Source organism: Phytophthora ramorum (assembly GCF_020800215.1).
Source record: "Phytophthora ramorum isolate Pr-102 chromosome Unknown Phyram_PR-102_s0018, whole genome shotgun sequence".
NCBI lineage: Eukaryota > Oomycota > Peronosporomycetes > Peronosporales > Peronosporaceae > Phytophthora > Phytophthora ramorum.
Genome location: NW_027150664.1, coordinates 1,045,581 through 1,067,606, shown reverse-complemented (window position 1 = coordinate 1,067,606; position 22,026 = coordinate 1,045,581). Strand labels below are relative to the sequence as shown.

At 52.4% G+C, this 22,026-nt stretch overlaps 6 protein-coding genes across 6 annotated transcripts; 1 reads left to right on the top strand and 5 right to left on the bottom strand.

Moving 5' to 3' along the window:
• Window positions 1-5,136: 5,136 nt before the first annotated feature.
• Window positions 5,137-6,015, bottom strand: KRP23_13712 (uncharacterized protein; the record flags this gene model as incomplete). Its single annotated transcript, XM_067884459.1, has 1 exon — window positions 5,137-6,015. The coding sequence occupies one exon, from the start codon at window positions 6,013-6,015 to the stop codon at window positions 5,137-5,139; it is 879 nt and encodes a 292-aa protein (XP_067738475.1).
• A 1,203-nt stretch (window positions 6,016-7,218) lies between these two features.
• Window positions 7,219-8,097, bottom strand: KRP23_13711 (uncharacterized protein; the record flags this gene model as incomplete). Its single annotated transcript, XM_067884458.1, has 1 exon — window positions 7,219-8,097. One exon carries the CDS (start codon window positions 8,095-8,097, stop codon window positions 7,219-7,221), a length of 879 nt encoding a protein of 292 aa, XP_067738474.1.
• Window positions 8,098-11,334: 3,237 nt separating this feature from the next.
• On the top strand, window positions 11,335-11,695 carry KRP23_13710 (uncharacterized protein; the record flags this gene model as incomplete). Its single annotated transcript, XM_067884457.1, has 3 exons — window positions 11,335-11,455; window positions 11,530-11,579; window positions 11,660-11,695. The coding sequence occupies 3 exons, from the start codon at window positions 11,335-11,337 to the stop codon at window positions 11,693-11,695; spliced, it is 207 nt and encodes a 68-aa protein (XP_067738473.1).
• Window positions 11,696-11,860: 165 nt separating this feature from the next.
• KRP23_13709 (putative sterigmatocystin biosynthesis peroxidase stcC) lies at window positions 11,861-12,610 on the bottom strand (the record flags this gene model as incomplete). The annotated part of the gene is made up of 1 exon (XM_067884456.1): window positions 11,861-12,610. The coding sequence occupies one exon, from the start codon at window positions 12,608-12,610 to the stop codon at window positions 11,861-11,863; it is 750 nt and encodes a 249-aa protein (XP_067738472.1).
• A 2,088-nt stretch (window positions 12,611-14,698) lies between these two features.
• Window positions 14,699-15,508, bottom strand: KRP23_13708 (Serine 3-dehydrogenase; the record flags this gene model as incomplete). Its single annotated transcript, XM_067884455.1, has 1 exon — window positions 14,699-15,508. The coding sequence occupies one exon, from the start codon at window positions 15,506-15,508 to the stop codon at window positions 14,699-14,701; it is 810 nt and encodes a 269-aa protein (XP_067738471.1).
• A 232-nt stretch (window positions 15,509-15,740) lies between these two features.
• KRP23_13707 (Thyroid adenoma-associated protein-like protein) lies at window positions 15,741-21,965 on the bottom strand (the record flags this gene model as incomplete). Its single annotated transcript, XM_067884454.1, has 1 exon — window positions 15,741-21,965. The coding sequence occupies one exon, from the start codon at window positions 21,963-21,965 to the stop codon at window positions 15,741-15,743; it is 6,225 nt and encodes a 2,074-aa protein (XP_067738470.1).
• Between the last annotated feature and the right edge of the window lie 61 nt (window positions 21,966-22,026).

The window sequence follows — 22,026 nt, the reverse complement described above, 5'->3', positions numbered from 1 at the left end:
AACGTTGGGACGACGTACGCAGTCTGCTCAGCTTCAAAACTAAGTAGATGATACTTCTGCTTCGAATAGTGTAGAACACCAGCGCTTGATGGTCCTCGAGTCGCGTATTATTGAAGACCAGTATTTGTCGATTAGCAGGATGGCCTTCACTATTTTGCACGCGGAGCTTCAGCTTTGCGACGGTATCAGTGAGGGCGCATGGAACACGAGTCTTCTTGCCAGTCAGAGTCTCCACAACAACGAACACATCGGTGCTATCGGTGGGTCGTACGCGGGTTATTGCGAGGAGCCTTGGGCTGCTGCATCCCAGATCTGGAATTATGGCTTCAAGACGGCGATTCTCATCAAGGCGAGTGCCGTAGAGCAAGATCGAACCGACTTCACGAGAACTGCCTGCGGTTGCGCCTCGGATTTTTGGTGTAAGAATTGTGGCAAGATCGCTCACCTTCGCGTCTTGGAAATTATGTTGAGGTAGGTCGGACTCGTGCACCTCCACCAGTCCTTTCAGTCCCCGCCCACGACTACCCTTCCACAGCACCGGAAATGAAGTCGACATCAGTGAGGTGAGAATAAATTGTCGTGCTCAGGTTGAGTTTGCTCTGAGACGCCAACGCAAAGAGCCAAGAGGGAAAGATGTTCAAATTGACCTTACAGTTGCGATCGTGGCTTCAGACCTGGTCCCAGATACGTTGTGGAAAGGTGGTCAAACGTTTGCAGAGAAGTCTTCAACTCTTGAATGTCAAATCATGTATAGTTCAGTAAAATAAAGAGAAATAATGCCGTTCGTCCCCACCGTTGTGGTTGGCCTGCACCATGGCAACCTAAGTCATCGCCTACTTGATGGTGCTAGGGGGAGCTTGCACGGGCCTGTGGCATGCTGGGCAACTCGATAAGGAACTGCGGCAGCTGCTCCACGTGGTCCACTTCTTGAAGCAACAGCGGTGAAAGTCGTGGCCGCATGCGACGGTGAATCGTACAGCTGAGCCGAGCTTGGACCAGCAAATAGTGCACACGTCGTTTCTTCCAGCGCAAGTCGAGTCGGAAGATACGGTCAGTTTGGCTTCGTTCGACTCGTTTCTCGGCTTGGCCACAATCAAGAGACTTCCCCATTCGCTACAACCATTCTTCTCGTCAGAATTAAAGCGGTGGTACTTTTCGCCAACTGCGTCTCTCCAGGATGAAATAATAGTCAAGTTGTCGCTTGCCTTCATGCCTTCAAACTTCCAGACGCAATCGTAAAATCCACATGTTAAAGGGGTCACCTGAGCACGACACATTGGACATTTTGGAGTGTCATCTAGACACATGTTGAACAGCTTGAAGTGCTTTGGGTGGATGACTTCTTTGCCAAATGCAACACACGAGGGAGTTGTGCATGTCCCTTCAATGTTAAGCCCTTTGAAGGCTGTTCGCCAATTTGGCGCGTCCGGGTCAAACTCAGTCGTTACTAAGAGTGAATCGTTGGAGACATCCGCAAACTTTCGGGAAAAAGAGAAGCCTCCGCTCAATCCCAACAGCAAGTTGACAATACTTTCATCTTGGATGCCATAGGAGCTCAGAGAACGGCGGCTGTCAAGTCTCACGTCGTTGAATATCAAAATCTGGTCCACTGGACGAATTCCCACGATGGTTTGCACGCGAAGCTTGAAACAGAAAACGCTTTCTCTCAAAGTGCAGGGAATTCGAGTCGCTTTGCCGGTTAGTGTCTCGACACAAATCATCGCTTCGGCGGCACTGGGAGCGTGGGCTTTCATCGTAGCAACAAGCCGCGGGCTATTTCCTGGTAAATCAGCAATAATACTCTCGAGGAATCGGTGGACGTTGACGCGTCTGCCGTATAGCAAAAAAGACGCCACTTCACGGTAGATGCCCTCTTCGTGTGACCGAGCCTGAATCTTCGTGTTCAATACTCTGATGAGGTCGCTCACCTGTGCCCCTCTAAACTGCCGTCCGGGTAGATCAAATGGATGCACCTCCATCACGCCTTTCAGTCCATTGTCAAGCTCGTGCTCATCTTTCCAGAAGACTAAAGCTGACATTGCCGTTGAATTCGAGAATGAGAGAAGAAATTGGACTCCGCGGCGTGACGAGGTCTGATTTCCCAGAAATGTCGTCGCAATACGTTAAAAGTCAGAGCCCTTCATCGTTAGACATCGATTTCATCATAGGCTGCAGAATACAGAAGAAGGAGAGGCCGCCGCAAGACCTTGTCAGAGCTGTGGGGGAGTTTAAACCCAATCTGTCACTTTGGGTAACATTCCCCCAGCACATACAACGTCTAAGACGGATGAATAGCTTGGTCCCGTTGTTCGTTACATGATGCTCTCGATATGCTCGGGTTGTGAGCCGCCACTTAGCATGACGTCCGGGCATTTCTCGTTTATTTGAGTTCGCCACCAAATTTGGCCAGTTATGGCTTTCGTGCCGTCGCACTCTGTGACTCGCGTAGCTGTAACTCATGCTGCACCCGTGCTAGCTCAAGCTCAATCTGACTTTTGCGGAGTTCTAGGTCACGGAGCGAGGCGCCTGGATTGAAATTGGCAAGTTAGTTGGAAAGAGAACTGCAATGACAACAGTCTTACTTACATGAAGTTGCTAGTGAAGCAGTGACGCCTCCTAAAAGCCTTTCGCTGCGGCTGGAGCGAGAAGTAGTCGTCCACGAGCTGGTTGAAGACGCCACCGAAGCAGTCTACGAGAAGCAGTGGAGCCAAAGTCAGAGAGATAGTAGCATAAGCTGCATGTGCTGCAGCTACCTCGGCCAAGTCGCTCGCAGCACGTAAAAGCAGCTTCGAATCTGCGGATAAAGCAAGCCAATCGATTTGGTGAGTTGAACAAATGATCCTGATCAGTTATGCTACAAGACTCACCTCTGGAACCACTGCTTCGGCGGCTGCCGTGGCTGCTCTCTGATGAGTTCTTGTCGGAGGAGCTACGAGTACGTGAGATACAGTGGCGGTATCACCTCAGTGAGCAGCGTTCACGTACCGAGAAGACAATGAAGATGTGGTTGACGCAGGCATCTTGTCGTATTGGCGTGTGCTCTGCGCTGGAGCATAGAGTGATCTCAGCCTATAGCTATTTTTCGTTTGCCGCATCTAAAAACAAACCCGGGACAATTTCCCAACAATTACCCGACATTCTGAGTGCAGTGTTGGATGCGAGGGATGTCAAAAACGAAGTTGAGCAGTGGCCGAGAAAGGGTGTCTACGAAGTTCAACACAACGGCCGAAAGACCAACGGGCTCATGCTTTCTCAAGAATGTTACGAGCTCTAACTGTACAGTCGATCAGTGTGGGTCGGTCTAGATGACCAGTCTCCAATTTTCTCCAGCCTTCCCAATCCCCGCTTTAAGTTGAACATCTCTCTGCTACCGGTAGCACTGTCATGTCTGCTTTCGTGCTTCCAGTGCCGTGGCGAGATGCAAAGGAGCAGGGCCTAAAAGGTGTGGTGGAGGTTCACAGCTTTGATTTTCCGAAGGAGACGATTACGCGAGTGGGTGATCTCAAGACGATTGTCAACAAGAAGATTCGTGAAATGACGCCCAACAAGAGTGTAGTGCGGGGGGTGAACCGTATCATGCTGCACGGGGTCCGAGTGAGCAACAGTTCTCGTTTGGAGTATCTCGTTCCTGAATTGATGAGCAGCAGCCCCCGCCTTGTGGCGACGACGTCGAGAATCCGAGGAACTTATATGACAGTGTTTGTCGACTTTTTTTATGGGAGGACTGCCGCAGTTCAGTGCACGTCGACTGATACGGTGGCCTACATTAAGGCCCGAATCGAAGACAAAGAGGGCATACCACCTGAGGATCAACGCCTTGTGTTTGCAGGCAAGCGACTCCAAGATGACTGTACGCTTTCGTTCTACAACATTGGGAATGCAGACACCCTTCACTCGATGGGACGGATCCTGGGTGGCAGCACAGGAGGCTTCGCCACACCTCAAACTTTCGCCGACGTGTCTGACGGCTCGATCATAACTGCGGTTGACTTCTCCGACAGAGCTCCTGAGTGGCGCGTTTGCAGCAAAGGGCTCAACATCGAAGGGCGATGCGAGAATCGTGCCTGTCCTGCGTTCCGCCACATGGCCATTCACCGCAAGAAGTTTGAGTTGTTTAATCTCATTCTGGATGACAACGTCCATTGCCCGCTATGTCGCTGGAGAATGAAGCCTGTTACCTGCGGTTTGTACGATTGCTGCTGGCGTTTTGAAGGTGTGAAGGCGGACGATGAGATATCTGTCTGCTCTCGATATCAAGACGCCGAGGGATACGTGTACTATCGGTTTGATGCTGATGAGAACAAGAATTCCATTGAGTGGTCCAGTCTGCTGATTGTGGTGAAACCGAGAGACGAATTGATGGTTGCCAAGCTGCTTCTTCCACCGGACTCTGTCGGTGTCAGCATGGACGACATGTGTGCTATCTGCTGGTCTCCGTTTGGCTCACCCAGGAAAAGATCGATTTCAAAGACCCACTGCGGCCACCATTTCCACGGCATTTGCCTCGGCGAGTGGGCCGCGTGGTGCAAGAAGGCCTGCACGCAACCGAGCTGCCCGATTTGCCGCAGAACCGTGTAAACGCTCGCTGACGAAATGGCTTCACTCCAAGAACGACAAGATGAAGGTACTGGCGCAGGTCCCTGGCAAGTGTTAGGCACGAAGTCCTGTTTTCGTTTTTAATTTGTTATTGCGTGTCAGGGTAAGTAGGTGAACAAAGATTGCTTAACCTTGGCTCTTGGCGAGCGCTTCGCTGTCCAAGGTGCATGTACAATTTCAGCTTTAGAATCGCAAGTGTGCAGCGTTTGGTCAGATGGCTCGCCGGACAGATTGAACTCGTTAAACCTTTGGGTTGAACTCCCTCTCACTGCAACCGCGATGAATCGGATCGGGTACAGGTTGAGCATAATAGGCGAAAATTAAGATAAACCAAACAGAATTTACACGCCCCGGGCGTAGACTTGCAGAACACAAGATGTTGGGAGCCGTTATGATCTGGACTTCAATTGCTTGTTCATTGAGCCCCGAGTATAGCATTATAGGTAAGATAGTTTAGTCGCTTTCTTTACTTCATGCCGCTCTCAGCAATATTGCGTGAAATCAAATATAATTTTATACAGACCAGCTCGATTAAGTCAACTACAAATTCGAAATGCCAAGCATATCGTTGTACGCAGTTCTGTACTGGATGTACTGGTTCAGGTTGGCACTGTCTCGAGGATCCACGTGATGGATCTTTAGCAAGCGGTAAACATCATCCGGCCTCTTGTATACGTACAGCCAAGCCTTGTTGATCTCATCACCTGATTTCCCCTGCTGCAGCCAAATCTTGTAGATATCCTCGTCCTTTTTTCCGAGGCTACGCCAAATTCGGAGGGTGTCGGTCGTGCTCTTCCCCTGCTTCTCCCACGTTGTAAAGATCGCATTCGTGCTCACACCTTGTTTCACCAATAAACGGTAAATGTCCTCGTCACCCTTTCCGAACTTGAGCAACTGGCTGTAGATATCATCCGTGCTTTTTCCTTGTCTAACCCAGATTTTGTAGACTTCATCTGCCCGCAACATCTTAAAAATATCTTCGTCCGTCTTTCCTAGCTTGAGCCAAAGCTTGTAGATGTCATCCGTGCTCTTGCCCTGTTTTGCCCAGAGTTTGTTGATGTCATTGTCCGTCTTCCCGATCCCAAGCCAAAACTTGTATTTCAGCAGCTCAATGAGTTTGTCAACCTTCGATGATCCTTTCTTCACCAGTGATTTAAGCTGATCTAAGCCGGGAATGGTGATCGCCCTCTCTTCGCTGTCGACACTGTCGTCCTTGTCAATAATTGTACCTGTAGACCTCAGCAATCTCTTGCTAGCCATGTCATCATGGTCAGCAAATGAACGAGCCACACCCGGGGGGTCAAACTTTGCAGTTTGAGCAGCGGTGGAGAGTGATTCATAGTCGGCAACATCACCGAGAGCGCCACGGCCCGCAATAGAAACGAAGAGGGCTAGAACGACAACGTAGATCAGACCCATTCTTGATCCTGATTCGAGGGTTTGAAGTTTAATGGGTAAATCGCGAACTGAGGGTGGATCTTGGAGCCGTTAGCAGGGGGATTCTGAGGATTATCAGCATCATGCTCCGCTGCCGGCAGCTTATAGCCACTCGATACCTCGATTCAGCTTGTCATCCAAAAACGCGATAGTTTTGAGATAAAAATCTACGATGGGGTTGCGTTGTACATGTAGTCGGATTTGAACGCTGGATAATAGAGTAATGGAGTACGATGGACGAATGCACCGAAGGCGCATTGTGAGATCAGGTGATTCAAGCAATAGAACACTGTAGGTGGTAAGGGTATATTGTTGTACGCTGATCGGCGCTCTTACATTTGTCATTATTAAATTCAACTATATCATCAGCTTGGATTTCACATACGCGTTGTTAAGCATGTTGCTGTGGATGTCTAGATGCAGCAATCTGCCATAACGACATGTCTTTGGGTATCGTATAACGAGAATATTCATGTCGTGCAATTTTTTTGATGCGATGACGTACTTAGGAGTAAACCCCAGTGCTGTACACTGGATTGCGAGAAGACGCTGATACTTCTTGAGAACCAATTCAAATATGTGCTATCCAAAGCGAGGTCTATTATGTGCTAGTCTATAGAGCCAATATTATTTTGAGAAAGGCAACTAGGGCGCTCTCATCCAACCGCTTGCTTCGAGCAAAATCTGTCTGTTGCAGTGAATTTGATAACTCAGTCAAAGTGCTGCATCTGGAAGTTAGGATCGAAATTAATGGGGTGATGGCTCTGCATATTTGTGATCGTTAAAACTATTAGCTACTACTACGTAGTACATGACTTCTCCTAAAGCAATCAAGTGCCGCTTGTAAATTCCTTCTTGGCTCGAACTTGAATTTTGGTTTAAAGTGGTGAATATGACGCGAAGTGTTTATCCTTGAGGAGTTCTTCATTTATCTGTTGCAACGAGTTCATACAGTAGCGCGCATGCTCGACGTGTGTATCTCGGTTGCTCCATTTTGATTCGATTGATACTCCAATTGTGACCACAAATTCTATCGTTACCGCATCATCAGGTAGCCAAAAGCGATTGGCGGCATCTGCACCCTGTAACACAACGTTAGCCCATTGTGACGGGTATTAATGATTTGCCTCCTTTTTCATTCCGAATTTTCTACCAAGCATGCAACTACTACAAGACCGCCGTAGTCTAGTTTTCTGATAGACACGTTGCACCAAACCACGGCTTCAATTTGGAGGCAATCACGTTGTTCAGTAGCGCAGGAGCATGACGACTGATTGTTGAGATCACAGTATTGTAGACAGTGCCCTTCCGGTTGACCTCGTCGGCTGAATACCCCGAAAGCAGGTTCGTGATCGCAGAGAGCACGAAGTTGGAGCTGTCGAAGTCAATCTTGAATTTCGAGACCGACGCAAAATCGAGCTTGAACGATTTCACTGACGCGTCCTCGAACTTCATGAGAACCTCCTTCACGACGCTGTCATAGTTGCCAAATATGGCTGCTTTGACTGCTTCGAGCTGGAGACCGGCGACCGTCATGTTTGAGCACAGCGACGAAGATACGCCGGGTGCACACGCGTACATATTCGCTTCGATGTTGGTCAAGACCGACGGCTTTACCATGCCAAAAACCAAGTGTGCCTTTGCAGTCGCTCCTAACTCCGCGACGGTGATACTCACGCTAGCGTCGACCGACACTTGGCTTTCAGATTCGGCTGCAAAGTCGACACTGTTCGACGAGGTCGCGTTGACGTGTTGTGGGACAACATTCGTAAGGCCGGTGATTTTGACCGTGTCGACAGTCGGCGTGATCGTCAGCTTCTGGCCCAAAATGCTGTAGTTAAAGTTGGCCAGTGAAACATTGCGGAGAACGAGCGGGTCGTAATTCCCAAACAGTGAGCCCACCATGTTGGCAATCTCGACGAGGCCGAGCGCAGCATTCAGATCAGCGAACTCGGAGTCTTCGGTTGTGAAGTCAATCGGGACGCAACTGTCTTCGGCGGCGTTGCTTGACCTTGCGAAGGCTGCGAGTGCTAGAGTCCCAGCGAGAGTTAAGAGCTTGGCCATTGCAGGTGTGTACTGGAGAGAGTGGTCTAAAGTGCTCAGGGCGAGGCAAACCGAGAAATGACGGAAGATGAGTCTTACGTCGTCGACAGTTGCCTAGCCTGTCCATTTGGCACAGCACGCAGCTGTATCATGAAAGCTAGTAACACTGAGTGCTGGGCTTTAGTGCTCGGATGTGGGATCTGTCTTGTCTTGAAACCCCTATCGAGTACCTGCCAGGTAGGGGCGTAAAGCAATGAGGGCACATGTACTGTAGCTGCTGCTTCTCCAGGACGATGTCCCTAGTGTCGGCTGCGAAGGATACTGGTTTCTTTTATTTTTATTGTGCTTGCCTACTGAGAATATGATAGGAAAATGTAATACGACATGATCATGGGACTATCTATACAGCATGAGTACCTGTATTTACCAAGTTGTCCCCGTGGGCTTGTTTGTTGAGTTGGCGTGCCAGTTGACCGGTGCTCAAACAAGTGTGTACTTCGCTTTAGAATTGGCCGGTTATAGCGGAAGACTCATGGATTTGTCTTTGCATCGCATGACTCTACCAACAGCATGATAACATCCGTGATCGGAGCTCACTGTCTCGTCGTTCGCGTCGCGACAATACCATCTTGTCTTGCGGCCTTACACTTTGTGTTCGAAGTGCCAGCTTATTAGACTGCACACGGACCATGAAACATGTACGTATACATGAAGTAACGTAGCGTAATCAAGCTTCCCACGAGGTGAGCGGCTCAGCTCGTGGGAAGCTTATTATAGTGAGCTGGACTCGCGAGAACGAGCACAAGCGCTGTGAGTGCGCTCGTGGCTCACTGAGGGTTCCAAAGGGGAACTCGAAATGTGTCAGTGGTCCCTACAACCTAAGAAAATGGGGGGGTGTAAGCACCTTGCTCGGCCAAGCCTAAACAACGCCTGCAGTTTAAAGATCAGTGTGCGCGCGGGAAGGGTTGAGGCGTCCAAAGTTTAGGGTGCTCTAAGTTAGAGCGCTCTATAAGAATACAAAAGTTAGAGTCTAACGGCATTTCTTCAAAAGTGAAGTGATCGAGGAAAGGAAGGCCAACGCAAATCTCTAATCCCGCGGTATTAGCATCCTCGGTGGTTATCGATAACGCTGTGCACACGTGGTTTCCCGGACATCCAGACCTTCTACTCTGCTCTGTAGATCCGGCCGCGTGGACACACGACAACTTCTCTCAGTTTGTGCAGTGCGACATCAAAAGGCTCGTCACTAACAGCTCTCACATGTGCATGCACCCTTCACAGACCAGCAGTGTTACGCTCGGAGCCTCATTTGTATGCTTGCCGTGCAACCCTGTGGGAGCCAAGTAGATCCAAAATCACGGTGTCACAACTATTCGAGGAGAGGTTATCTTCAACGTTTCTAGATCATTGACGACTTCGGGCGAATGCCTCTCTGCTGGTATGCACAGTTATTGGCCCGCCGCGCAAACACAACATAATGCGCTGTCTATTCTTTAATGAATAGAGAATAATACGTTCCATTTTCAATGCAGACGGCTGGCGCGGTCGTGATCTTCTAACACGAACTTCCTAGAAAAGGGAAAGGAGTACGTGGACCATGCAATTTGAGCGGAAAGGAACAGCTGCTGGTTCACTTCCACCGCAGTGAGAACCCCCAGCTTCCAATCTGGTGCGCAAGTACCAAACAGAACCGCTATGACCTATGGACAGCATATATTGTAGCAACGATTTGAGCTACTACAGTGATACGATTTGCGTCTTCATTACTCATCAATAGCACTTGCAATCGGCTTTAACTGCAAAAATTAAAAACTTGCAGAGTGTAGACATTTGAGGGGCTCCAATCAGCGAGTATGGGCGAGTTCTGCGATTGATCGGAGCCCTTGAACCTCTAGCAAAACTGCGTGCTTAAGAAGGCCTTGGAGTTTCCAACATATTTTGCCTTCCTGTTAAATCAGTACCAGTCCTCTGTCGTCAACGCGTCCTCTGCGGGCGGCAACCGCAAGTCACGCCCAGTGAATGTTGACGTCACCCTGGTCGACACGACAAAAACTGCATCAGCATTTGCAAACCGGCACCTCAATATCATTGCGAATGGATCAATGTGCGGTAAAGCCATCGTCATCGAGTGTTTCTCCCCGCAAGGACGCAATGGTGTAATAGTCGCGCCAGCTTGCCGAGTTGCACTGTGTGCCGCAGAGCAATGTAAGACAAGTTGAAGGAAAGAACTTCCAGCACTATTCTAGCAGTAGAGCGGGAGCAGTATTCGGGGTTTTATTTTTATTTTCATTCTTGAATTGCTATGCATGATCGGGTGTAATGTTGCTTCATATCAATACTTGGGTCTCTTTTTGCACCACTTGTTCCACTTGCCAAGGCAACCACGGTGAAAATGGTGACCACATTGAGTTGTAGTTTTCGATTTCGGAAGCACTCAGCAGATAGTGCAGAGCTCGATCTCCTTCTCCCTCTTGGGCTTCTTGTCTTCCGTTAGCCGAGCTGCAGTCGACATGCCTCGCTCCATGACAACAACCAGCAGACTTTCCCATTCCACAGACCCATACTTTTCATCCGCGTCAAAGCGATGATACTTCTCCCCGCTCGCTTCTCACCAGGGTGAGCTGACGGGGACGCCACCATCTGCCGTCACGCCTTCGAACTTACAGGCACAGTCATAAAACTCACACGTGAGGGGCTTCACCTTGGACCAGCACCTGGGGCATGGGCTGCTGCCGTCGTTGACGATGTTGAACGACTCGAACTGTTTGGGCAAAATAATCATTTTTCTAAATGCAGCACAGCTTGGCATCTCGCATCGTCCTTCGAGGTTGAGTCCGGTGTCACACCCGCGCCAGTCAGGGGCCGTCTTGGAAAACTCGAGCCCCTCCAATGCCGAGTCGTCCGAGACGTTGGCAAAAGCATACCTACCTCCACCAACTTGCTCCAAGGCCATGCAAATGGTGTCTCCGTGCTTGATACCACAGGACGAAAGCTTTTGATTGCCGCTTATACGCGAACCGCCGAACACAAGTCGTTGATCTGTCCACGAAGTGGCGAATGCCTCCTCAATAATTGGCCGATGATTGCATCGGGCGAGCATGACATACGAATGGTTTTGACTGACTGGTCCGAGATATTGACAAATATCGTCTCTTTCCTGGGTTTGATTAATGTCGTCTTGGCGGGCATCCTCCTCCAACTCCAGGAAGCAGAGGACCGAGAAGTCGATTTCTCTTGAGCTCAGTGTCGTACGACTGAATGGACTTGAAGTCGGTGTCAAACGCGCACACCAAACTACTTGATGAAGAAGGCGCCGAGCTGAAGAAGGAGACCAAAGAATTCTTCCTCACGAAACACGTCGTACTTCTTGCGCTCTTCGGTGCGTTCGAAGTGCCAAATCAGAGGAGGGGTCGACGGAGATACTAATCTTTTGCACGCTTGCTGCTGCTGCAGTGGTCATCTGGACAAATATTTTCCAAGCTGAAGTCGTGCAATACCTCCAGGTACTCCACCGATCTCACTCTGCGATTTGGTTTCGCCACACAAATTCCCAGGCCGCAGTGGTTGTTTGTGTGGCTTGTAGCTGAGGCATGCAGAGGCAGCGTATGTCAGCACTTGAACTACGGTAAAATAAGTTGACTTCAGCTTGTTCGTCAGCAGCAAACTAACAAGTCTTCATTGTATCTTGTCGGCAATGCTAGTACAACTGGAGTTGTTGTAATGAATAGTTCATTTGGAGTTCCTATAGCTACTGTCTACAGCTTCACTTATCTCCTAGGCTCTCCTAGGTCGAAGCAGCGGCGATCTTTGCGGCGGTGGCACGAGCCTCAGTGGCGCTGATGGCGCTAGCTGCACGAGTCCATCCATCCGGGATCTTCTCATCGACGAGGAAAGAGCGAGCGACGTCCACCGAGACACTCTCGTTGGTCTTGGCGCCGAAGCCCAGCAGCAGAATGGACGACTCGAGGAAGGCGAGCGTCTGTTGTGTGGTGCCGAACGTCACGTTCGGGTTGATGGCGAGGCTGTCCGCGAGGCGAGCCTTACGAGCAGCGCCAATCTCCGTGACGCCCAGCGTTCCGCTCGTGAGTCCGCGCTCGAGGAGCTGCTCGGCCAACGTGATGTTCACCTGAGCCGGGTCACCGCCAAAGTACTCATCGTTGTGGATGAGCGACGCGTCGTGCTCGATCACGTTGTGCGTGGAGAGGTAATCGAGCGTGAACGTGTCCGGAACAAGCGCCAGCAGCGTGGCGGTGGCGTCCTCGCCCAAGTTGTAGACCGACATGACGGCGGGGCCCAGCACGGCTTTGGTGATGTTTTGGCCATCACGCGGCAGGTAGCCGTGGTTGGCTAAGGTGTTGAGTCCGGGGCAGGGGGAGCGGCGGAAGAGCGTCGAGGTGCCCACAACGCCCGACACGATGCGGCCCGAGGGCTTGAAGTACGTTCCTTCCGGGAGGAGGTTCACGTCGAGACTCGCCTCGCTCTGGCTGGCGAAGGACACGGCGATAGCGGCGACAACGTTGACGAAGGACACCATACTGGATGTGGACGAAGGGTGCTCAGGCCAAAGTGAGTTGGAAAATGAGAGGTTTGGGTGCTGGAGACACCATCGTTGAGATCGTTGTCGTGATTCTGATGGTGCAGCCTCGAGTCAAGGCGTCAACAATGTTGTGCTCCTGGTAACCGGATGATGTTCAGAAAAGAGTCGGACCTATTTTCAACTATCTAGGGGGTAGCAAAGGAATAGTCTTTAGGGAAGTTCTATTTAAATAGAGATTGAATCGGATAAGCACAGTGGAGATTATGACCGTAAATAGGTTTGAGGTGGTGCACAGGTCGATCACTGCGCAACCAGATAATCCCACGCTACGAATGTCAAGTTGACGCACTGCAAAGCTCCAGCACGTCAAGTCATCTGCGCACCTGGTCGAGCGTCACACGTGCAAGGAGCAATTCGGGAGGTGGAAGGGACTTTCGCCCTGTTACCTCGAGCAGACTGCGCACGTAGCGCCTCAGTCTGAGACTCTCACGTGGGAAATTGTGGCTCGGCTGGCGTGGGGGACAGCATCGACTCTTGTTCGCTGTCCACTCGGTGCGAGATTTGCCTCCAGTGCACCGCGTTTATATGTCAAGCGTGTCGCGGATGGGGCTGGCAATCTACAAGGCGTCATCAAGCAGGCCGCGACGTCGTACATGGCGATGGCCACCGTGCGAATTCGTCCGAAATGCGCTCGTTCAATATCCAACACGATTGTGCGGGCAACGGCCACACTCACCGATTTGTTCGCATTGCCACCAAAGCCGATCGAGGCCTTGATGTTGGTTGTTTCGAGCTGAGTCGTGCTGCAAGTGCACTCCGGGTCGTTGGGCGGCAATTTCCGTCAAGCGATGACACCGTTGCTTTCGTTCACGAACGCAGGATCTTTACCATCGAAGTACGTGTTCGTGTGAACCAGCGAGGCAGTGTGCTCGAACAAGTCGCGCGTGTCGAGATAGTCCAGCGAGAACGTTGGCGTCTGCGCCAGCACCTATTGTGTGGCAGACTCCAGCACGTCGTGTGGAGTACATCCTTAGTGAGATTCTTGGCAGCTACCACAACCCATGGTTAACCTGGTCAGGGCGATATTTGGTGATGCTGTGCACCGCTTTTTGACTGCAGCTTTCGACCGTCCGGATATTGGTCTGACTAGATTTCGGACATTTGTGTACAGTACAACGTTGTCGTCCCAAAGACACCTTTGATCGGATCGCGTGAAGCGTCTGACTAATACTGTGTGTATTGGCGCGGCGAGATTTGCAGACAGAACGGTCTTCAAGAAAGCAAATCGATGAGCTGACCTCGAAAGCAGAGAGAGTCAGCTACTTCAATTTAACTAGTTACCTACAGATAGTATAACTACGTTGCTTGAAAGCTGTGAGTTTCCGTCATCTACCATGACTTCGCTTGCATCCTCCTCGCTGCTTCATTCTGCTGGCTTGGGACTTCAGACGTCACGGTGGGCCACTCCAAAGAGGTCTCGTGGACTCGTTGATCAAGTCCGGGGTTAGTTATACGCGCATGGGATCCGGATGGTAAGGTGGCTCATGGGTTGGAGTACTGCATCGCACTGGGACAGGGGACATTGGGCGGGCACGGGCGACCGGTTCTCACCCGGAGCTTTTACGCCATCTAGCTTGCGCCTTGACACTGATCTTGACATCTCCTTATGGGACGAACATTCATTGCTCTCCATGTCGGTCTTGAAGAAAACGTGCGCTTGCGGAACCTTGACTGCATCACTGGACGAAGAGATATCTGGACATGCGTTCTCCTACAAATACGGTCCGGTACTGGATCTCAGAGCTGACCTCGAAAGCAAACAGTAGCAAATACCGTGCTCGTTACTGTTTGCTTTCGAGGTCAGTAAGGTGCACCGTGCGCTCCTTTTATTTAGGCCCTGGTTTCTCCGTCAGTGACTGGGTCTGGGGATCCTCTAGAAAGTCTCGAATCTGCACAGTGGTCATCTTGGGTCATGATGACCACTGATGCGTGACAAAGGCCTACCACAACTCACAAGGGGAAAAAAGCAATGTGTATTTTTCGTTAGCCTACTGAATATCCTTCTTGTCATCCGCTGTAGTGCGTCTACTTGGCGTTGCGCACATTCCACTCGCGGTCGAAGACGCTGAGGCTGCGCTGCGCCGTAGGCACGACGTCGAGTGCCTTGACCATCACTCGCTCCGGTTTCTCCAGCACCCATGAAATGGCGTCCGCAACATCGTCAGACACCAGCGGCTCGTAGCCCTCCAAGAACTGCGAGTACATGGTCTTGTCGAAGCCAACGCGCTGCTCATGGAAGTTGGTGGCCACCACGCCGGGACGCACAACCACGACCTTGATGTTTGTGCCGCACAACTCGTTGCGAAGCGAGTTGGAGAACCCCTCCTGCGCCGCCTTGGCCATGTGATACACAGCCTCACCGGGGAATGGAGGCGCTTCCAGACCCGTCACCGACGTCACGTTCACGATCACACCTCGCTTCTGCGCGACCATCCCGCCCTGGTTGAGTGCGGCGTGGGCAGCGAACAAAACGCCGCTCATGTTCGTCTGCACCATCATGGAAATGTCGCCGATCGATTGATCATGGAAACAGGCTGGCGCACCGAGAGCAAGCCCGGCGTTGTTGATCAGCACGTCCACGGGTCCGCCCAGCTCCTTGACACTGTCGGCCATGGCTGCAGCCAGCGCCTTGCTGTCCCGCACGTCAACCGAGAAGTACACCACACGTCCACAGCCGGGCACGCCCTGCAGTTCCTCCGCGAGCTGGCCTAGCTTGTCCTTGGACCGCGCAAGCAACGCCATGCTCGCTCCTTGCTGCGCAAAGCGGCGGGCAGTCGCAGCGCCAATGCCCATCGACGCGCCCGTGATCACAGCAATCTTCCCCTTGAGAGACATCGTCGAAGCAGCTTGAATCGAGATGAACTTGGGAAATTCAGAAATGGTTGGGAAGTCTGCTGCGGAGGTGTCTGTGCTGATGGTGCCCGGGCGATTGCGGTGTCCAGGCTATAGGGTCCAAGACATCAACATGCAGATTATGGTGCCTCGAGCTGAGGCGCTCAACCAGCTGTGGGCTGCCAACAACAATCTATTGGGTAGGTGTCTGTCTATCTAAAACCTACTGGGGTTCTCAACTCGACTCCGCCTTCACGGTCAGGGCTGACCAGTACGGCGTCAAATACAGCAGCTCTCTCACAGGCTCAGCGTCTGTTTGTTGGTCCTTACTGGCAAGCAGTTCAAACGCTCGGAACACAAGCGGGTGCGTGACCCCATCGTTGGTGTGGATAGTGCACGCTTCCTGGGCAACCTCACGAACTTGCAGTGCCAGAGGCTCAAGCTCAGCCGCGAGAGGGGTCGAGGTCAGAACGGCAACACCCGCCGAGAGGAGGCCAAACAGCGGAGCAAAAACATCCGAGTAGTAGGTGATACCACCCAGCCACTGGCCGCCAGCCTCACGACGTGCTTCCTGGTTCAGAGTGGTTAGCGCGGCAGCCACGGCCGTCAAGACCTGCATGCGCAGTAGACGCATCGATTCTCCATCTTCAGTTGAACGAGCAAGCAGCGAGTAGACGATGTTTTGTGCAAGGATCTCGCGCTCGGCGAAGTAATTGCTGCTCTCGGACTCGAAGATGCGGCGGCACAGGTCATCCCAATCCTGCGCCTTTGCTCCAGCAGCACCCGTGTACGCAGCAAGCACGGTCGGAGCATCGACCAGTTCAAAAAGCACCTTGGACAGATGTGCAGCGCCGTGCCCAGTACGCGCAAAGGAGGCTGTGATGTATTCCACCGCTAGTGGTAGCACCGTTGCGTCCGATACCGAATCTCCCGGGGAGGAAGCTGTCGTTCCAAGCGCCTTTTGTACAGCATGCCGACCAGAAGATCTCACGCGCACGTCGTCATCTTGAAGGAGACGCAGCGCGCTCAGCCAGCCAGCCAGTGCAAGATCAACACTCGTAGCGTCAGCTCCCTGCGTAGTGTGCAAAAGTAGAAGCCCGCTGTGATGAAGCGCAGAGGCGGCAGCTTGGCGAAGGATTAACGGTTGGTTCTCGTCGGACCGCTCCTCGATCTCTTGGCACAGAATCTGGTACAAAGCAGCATCGGCGCTAGAAGTACTCTGCTGCTGGTATGCCATTAGAGCAAGCAGCTCCAACGCCGGCGCTAGAACTTGCGTATCGGCCGAGACGCTCAGAGTGCGCGTTAATTGTGCTTGCAGCTGGGGTCTTTGAGTCTGCGTGTCGGCAATAGGCAGATGAAGCTGGCATCCTACGAGTAGCTGCAGCTCTCGGGCGCGCACCTTCGGGTGGGTCTCCACCAAGAACTGGTCGATCAAAAGCGCTTGAAGCTCAGCAACAGCATCGGGGTCCAAATCTGCAATGGCCAACTTGTTCGAAAACTGCTTGACAGCCTTCTTGCGAATTTGAAGTACGTTGCTTACCAACATCTTCTGTAAGAGCAAGTCGAGCTGCTGACCACCAGCACGAACAGCCCACAAGCTGAACCAAATCGACACCAATGCGCGATCTAGTACGTACATGCCCGGTCTGGAAGACAAAAGCACTGCCGCATTGCGATCAGAATCGCATCGCTGCTGGAGCTGCTGCTCAACTTCGGTTTGAATCTGTCCAGCCATTTGTACAAACGCATCTCTCGTCGAGTCTGACTTCAGTGTCGAGAGCGCGACCGGAGCATCTGAAGCGTAGAATTGAAGGATCACGCCCACAGTCGCCACTAGTTCCGCCCGGATGACAGCATTGATTGATGCTGTATCCTGTCCTGCCCATAACCACATAGTCGACGGGAGGAGCTTGGTGACCACAATGTCGAAGAATTCAGCTTGAGAATCTTTCAAGATAGGCGTAGCTTTTCTCTGGTCGCCTCCAACGAACAAGTACTTAGTCGTCAGGTGGCGGATCTGAGTTAGCACTCCATGAACGTAGTTGTGGGAGAATCCCTTCACATCCGCATGCTCCTTAGCGTTTCGGATGCCATGAGGAAGCTTATCGCACAGAGTGGATAACACGGATGCAGCATCAGCATCACTCACGATGGCTGCCACAACCTTAGCAGCCATGTGTCGGATGGCCATTGTAGGCTGCGAGGCACACTTTACTACAAGCGGGACGAAGCTCGCCAACCCACTTCCGTCTTCACACGGTGAGGCTGATGCCTCTGCTACACGTTGATCATCCTCGTCTCCAGGACGAAGACGACTTAGGAACAGTAGCAACGGGTATAAGCCGGGTGGTGCGGCTCCGCCCAATGCCCCACTAGACTTGCTGTCCGTAGCCAACAACTTTGACAACTCACGAGCAAGGAAGCCACGGAGTTGCTGGAAACGAGAAAACACGTCGTCGCTGGCAACCTGCTGGCGAGTTCCGCCGTCTGCAATGCGCTTGTCCCCAATCGCACGCTGGGTAGCCGCAGCGAAAAGCATCATGGAAGAGTTGCGTACAGCCCACGATCCGCAGTCAAATCCTCGCACGGCAAGCTCAAACATATCCACGACGTAGCGGGCTACATCCTCTGCAAGGACTCCGTCCTGGCAAATAAGTTTCAAAATGTTCAGTGCGTGGACACGAGCACGCCACAGCGAATGGTGTTCCTGGTGCGTATCACGCTTCTCGGCAGCATCAGTGTCCTCGCCTGCAAGACGCAGCAATGTCGACATCACCTTCGGTAGAATCACAGCAGCAGAATTCCGCGGCTCAGCACGAAGAATTGCCACGAAGCTGAACGCAAAACCTGAGCTGCGACGCAAAATGAAGTGCTGCTCTGAGCGCTCCAACCGCTCTAGAAGGCGATCAGCCCATCGCGCTGGCAAACCACCGAGCACTGCGTTTTGCTCACCATGGGCAAGGAATGCACGGCAGACACCCTCAAATGCCTGGTATGCCATCGCAACGGCACCCTTGTGCTTGAGCTCAAACAGTGAGTTAAGCAGTGTTTCTCCACCCCGTTGCGCCATTTCAACCGTGAAGTAGGAGATGGCACCCGGTCTCGGGTTCGAGCTCGGAAGCGGTACACGGCGCATGAGCAGTTCGAGAATGGCACCGCACTCTCGGGCTGCAAGCCAACTGCCCACAACAGCACGCTGCTCAGCATTTCCATTCTCTTCCTCACCACCACCATCGCCGTTCTCAACGATCAAGTGACCGCGACAGTCTACTCGCAGCGCTGCGCTCGAAGTTTTAGCCACCGCACTTACCTCGCCCACAACACCAGCGAATGAAGCTGACAGCTCTTCGTCTCCGACACCGGAGGTCGCATCGCCGACCACAGCAAGCGACGCACGCATAGATTGGTGAATAGCTGAGAACACCTGCGTGATTGCACGCGGCCACTCTGCAGTCTCACTGGTAGGAAGGTTATCAAAATCCACATTTTCAAGCACGTAATGCAGCGACAGCAAGAAGCCATGCACGAGTGGGGACTCGCCCCGACGGATTTCAGCTGGGCTTAGAGCTCCAATGCGTGACAGAATCACTTGCGCTAGCTGCAATACGAAAGCCACATCGGCATTGGCAGTGATATCTTCAGCATCATCGCTTGGGAGTTCTGACGTGCGCTGAAACGACAAGTCATATCGTTGAATGGCCACGCTGCATTTCTGAAACAACAACCGGATAAACATCGCACCAGCGTCACTTTCGCGCTGACGAGGGCTACCACAAAGCCCCACAGCCCAATCTACGAGAGTGCGAAGCTCTTCGCGCGTTGAGTAGCCTGGAAGCTCGTCCGGATACAAGTCCAATATTGTGAAGGTCAATGACCGAATTGAATCCCACGCGCTAATTAGCATGTTGAGGAGAGTCGTGACCATCTGCCCCGTGAGCAAGAGGCTACGAGGGGCTTTTACAGCATGAATTTCGTCATTTCCAAGACCAAACAGCTGGACATAAAGAAGAAGAACCTCCAGGCCCAATGTTAAACGCTGCGGGAGCGCACCGGGGTACACAGAGGCGACAATAAATAACTCGACCCAGTGCTTAAATGATACAGCAGCGGCGCATTCATCGCGAACTGAGGGATCCCGTTTTGCCTGTTTTTTGCTCGCGAGGCGAAGAGTCTCCTTAATGCGAATTAGCACAGTCTTGAGTCCGATCAAGGTGTTCATACGACCAGCAGGGCCAATTTCCTTGCCATTCACCACCAAATAGTACTTCACGAGCCGCAATTCATCGTCCGTAGGCATGCTGGTCGACTTCAGCGACGCACACAACGCATCAAAGGCTGTGCCCCGTGTTTCTCCATTAGCGTGGCGAAGGCCACGCTCAATTTCACCCATCGACACACCAACCAATTTCTCTGGTGCCATTTTCTTGCGGGCAAACTTGAGTACTTCGAGCTCTGCCCACAGCGCAATATTAGCAGCCTCTCCATCAACTTGCTCTTTCGTAGCTTCCTCTTGGAGATGCTTGATCAAGACTGGCACACAATCCGGGTCCTTCTTCAAAAGAAGCGGGATCACATACATGGCCACGCGTGAACGAAGATTCGCGTCACGCGACAGAAGCACCTTAACCACATCCGGTAGCCAGAGTTGACGCCACGCAGAAACGGACTCGTTGTCAGCCTTCGCCTTTGGACTGTTTATCACGCCATTTTTCTTGCCGTCTCCCTGGCTAAGGTCATCGAGAATCTGCGCAAACAAGTTAGCTGCTGCAGGTGCAGCGTAGTCCTTTTGACCCACCGCCGAGAGCAACGATGTTAGCAATGCTGGACTCGCCTGTAGCACAGGCTTGGCTCCGGCTTCGCGAACCAACAGCGTCAAGGAACCATACTTAGCCCTACTGGTAGGTGGAAGCTCCACCAATCGAGGCATGATTGCATCACTCCACTTTTGGAATCCACCGGAAAGGACGAAATAGTTCACAATGTGTGCGAAGACAGCAGCCATGAACTGGTTCACCTTCTTAGACGGGTGCTCCCAGTTCAGCAATACGGCACTCGTCAGGATCGTAAGCGTTTCCATCGCCAATACAGCAGGGTGATCACCTCCATCGGAGGTGATTTCCTGTTTTTGTTTCTGCAGAATAGGCACCGCACGGCGAAGAAATGCCTCCAGAACCTGGAACGCATACAAGCGCGTATTGTACGACTCCTGGTCACAGAATTGCTGGACGCCGGTAAAGATTGCATCCAGCGCGCTTTGCTCGGTCTTCTGGTCTTCGTCAAGCCCAAGACATGCAGCTGGGAGAGCAAGTTCATCATTCATGAGGCTGTTCAGCAGACCCCGGCACACCGCAAGCCTCGACAGATCACCAAAGCTTTCCACGTCCTTTTCGACATGCACCCGAAGCTGCACGTTGACACATGCATCGGGGCTAACAATGTTTAGTTCTGGATAAGCCGTCTGCAACAGCAGCTTCGTAGCCGTGTTCGAATCACCCGAACCCCTGCTCGACACCTGCAGCAACAAACGAAGTAGCAAGCAGTAAGCCAGTCCTGCCTGAGTGAGCAGGTCCTTGTGCACCACATTCGTCTGCAACAGCAGCACACAGTGCTTCACAATACGAAGGAACGCCTCTGTCAGCTTATCCAGGCTCTCTCCACGACACTGCTCCAAGCGTCTGTCAAGAACGTCCTTCATCGTGGCCAACACAATCACGCTTTTCAGCGCATGGCCGCAGCGCTCCGAAGCCAGGAGCACCACGTTCGTGGACGCAGCAGCTTCCAACGTCTCCACATCCTGCTCGTCTTCCTCACCCTGGTTCTGATACTCGACAATGGGGGCTCCCAGCGTCTCCAACTGATCGGCACAGCTCGTTACGAACTGTAGCAGGTGCTGGGCTGCTCCGTTCTGTTCCTTTCCCACTGGATTCTCCACGAGAACTCGGGCCAGAAAAGGAAACTCCACCAGGTGCAGCATCCGGTCCAGCATCTGCACGCGGCTCTCAGGCGTCGGATCCTCCGTCTCCGTCCACAGCGTCGTCAGGAACGTCTTGAGTTCCTCCGCCGCTGCGACCTGCAGCTCTGAGCCTGTAACCTCCTGCTTCGCTAGCACGTCCAGGATCAGCCCCAGGTTCTTGCGCAGCGGCTGCGCGTCCAGCGCCACGCTGAGACGGAACACCAGGTGCCAAATGGCTAATTTTAGTTCCTGGTTCCCGTCTGATTCCAGCAACTTGCACTTGGACCGGAAGAGCTGCAGCCGCTTAAGTTGGTCGTAGATGTTGCCCTGCGCGTCGCACAGCGCCTCGTACCACTGTGCCAGGCTGCCACCGCCCAGTGCGGCAGGTAGATCCGCGTCCATGGGGACCGTCTGCAGCACGCGGCGCAGGTCCACGCCCTCGGGGGCCGCCGCGCCGCCCTCGGCCTGCGCCTCCTTGACCACACCCTTCCTCTTCTTGCGCACCATCAAAATGCGGAATGGCTCAGCGGAGTGTGGCGCACCTCATTTCCCTATCTAACAACATAAA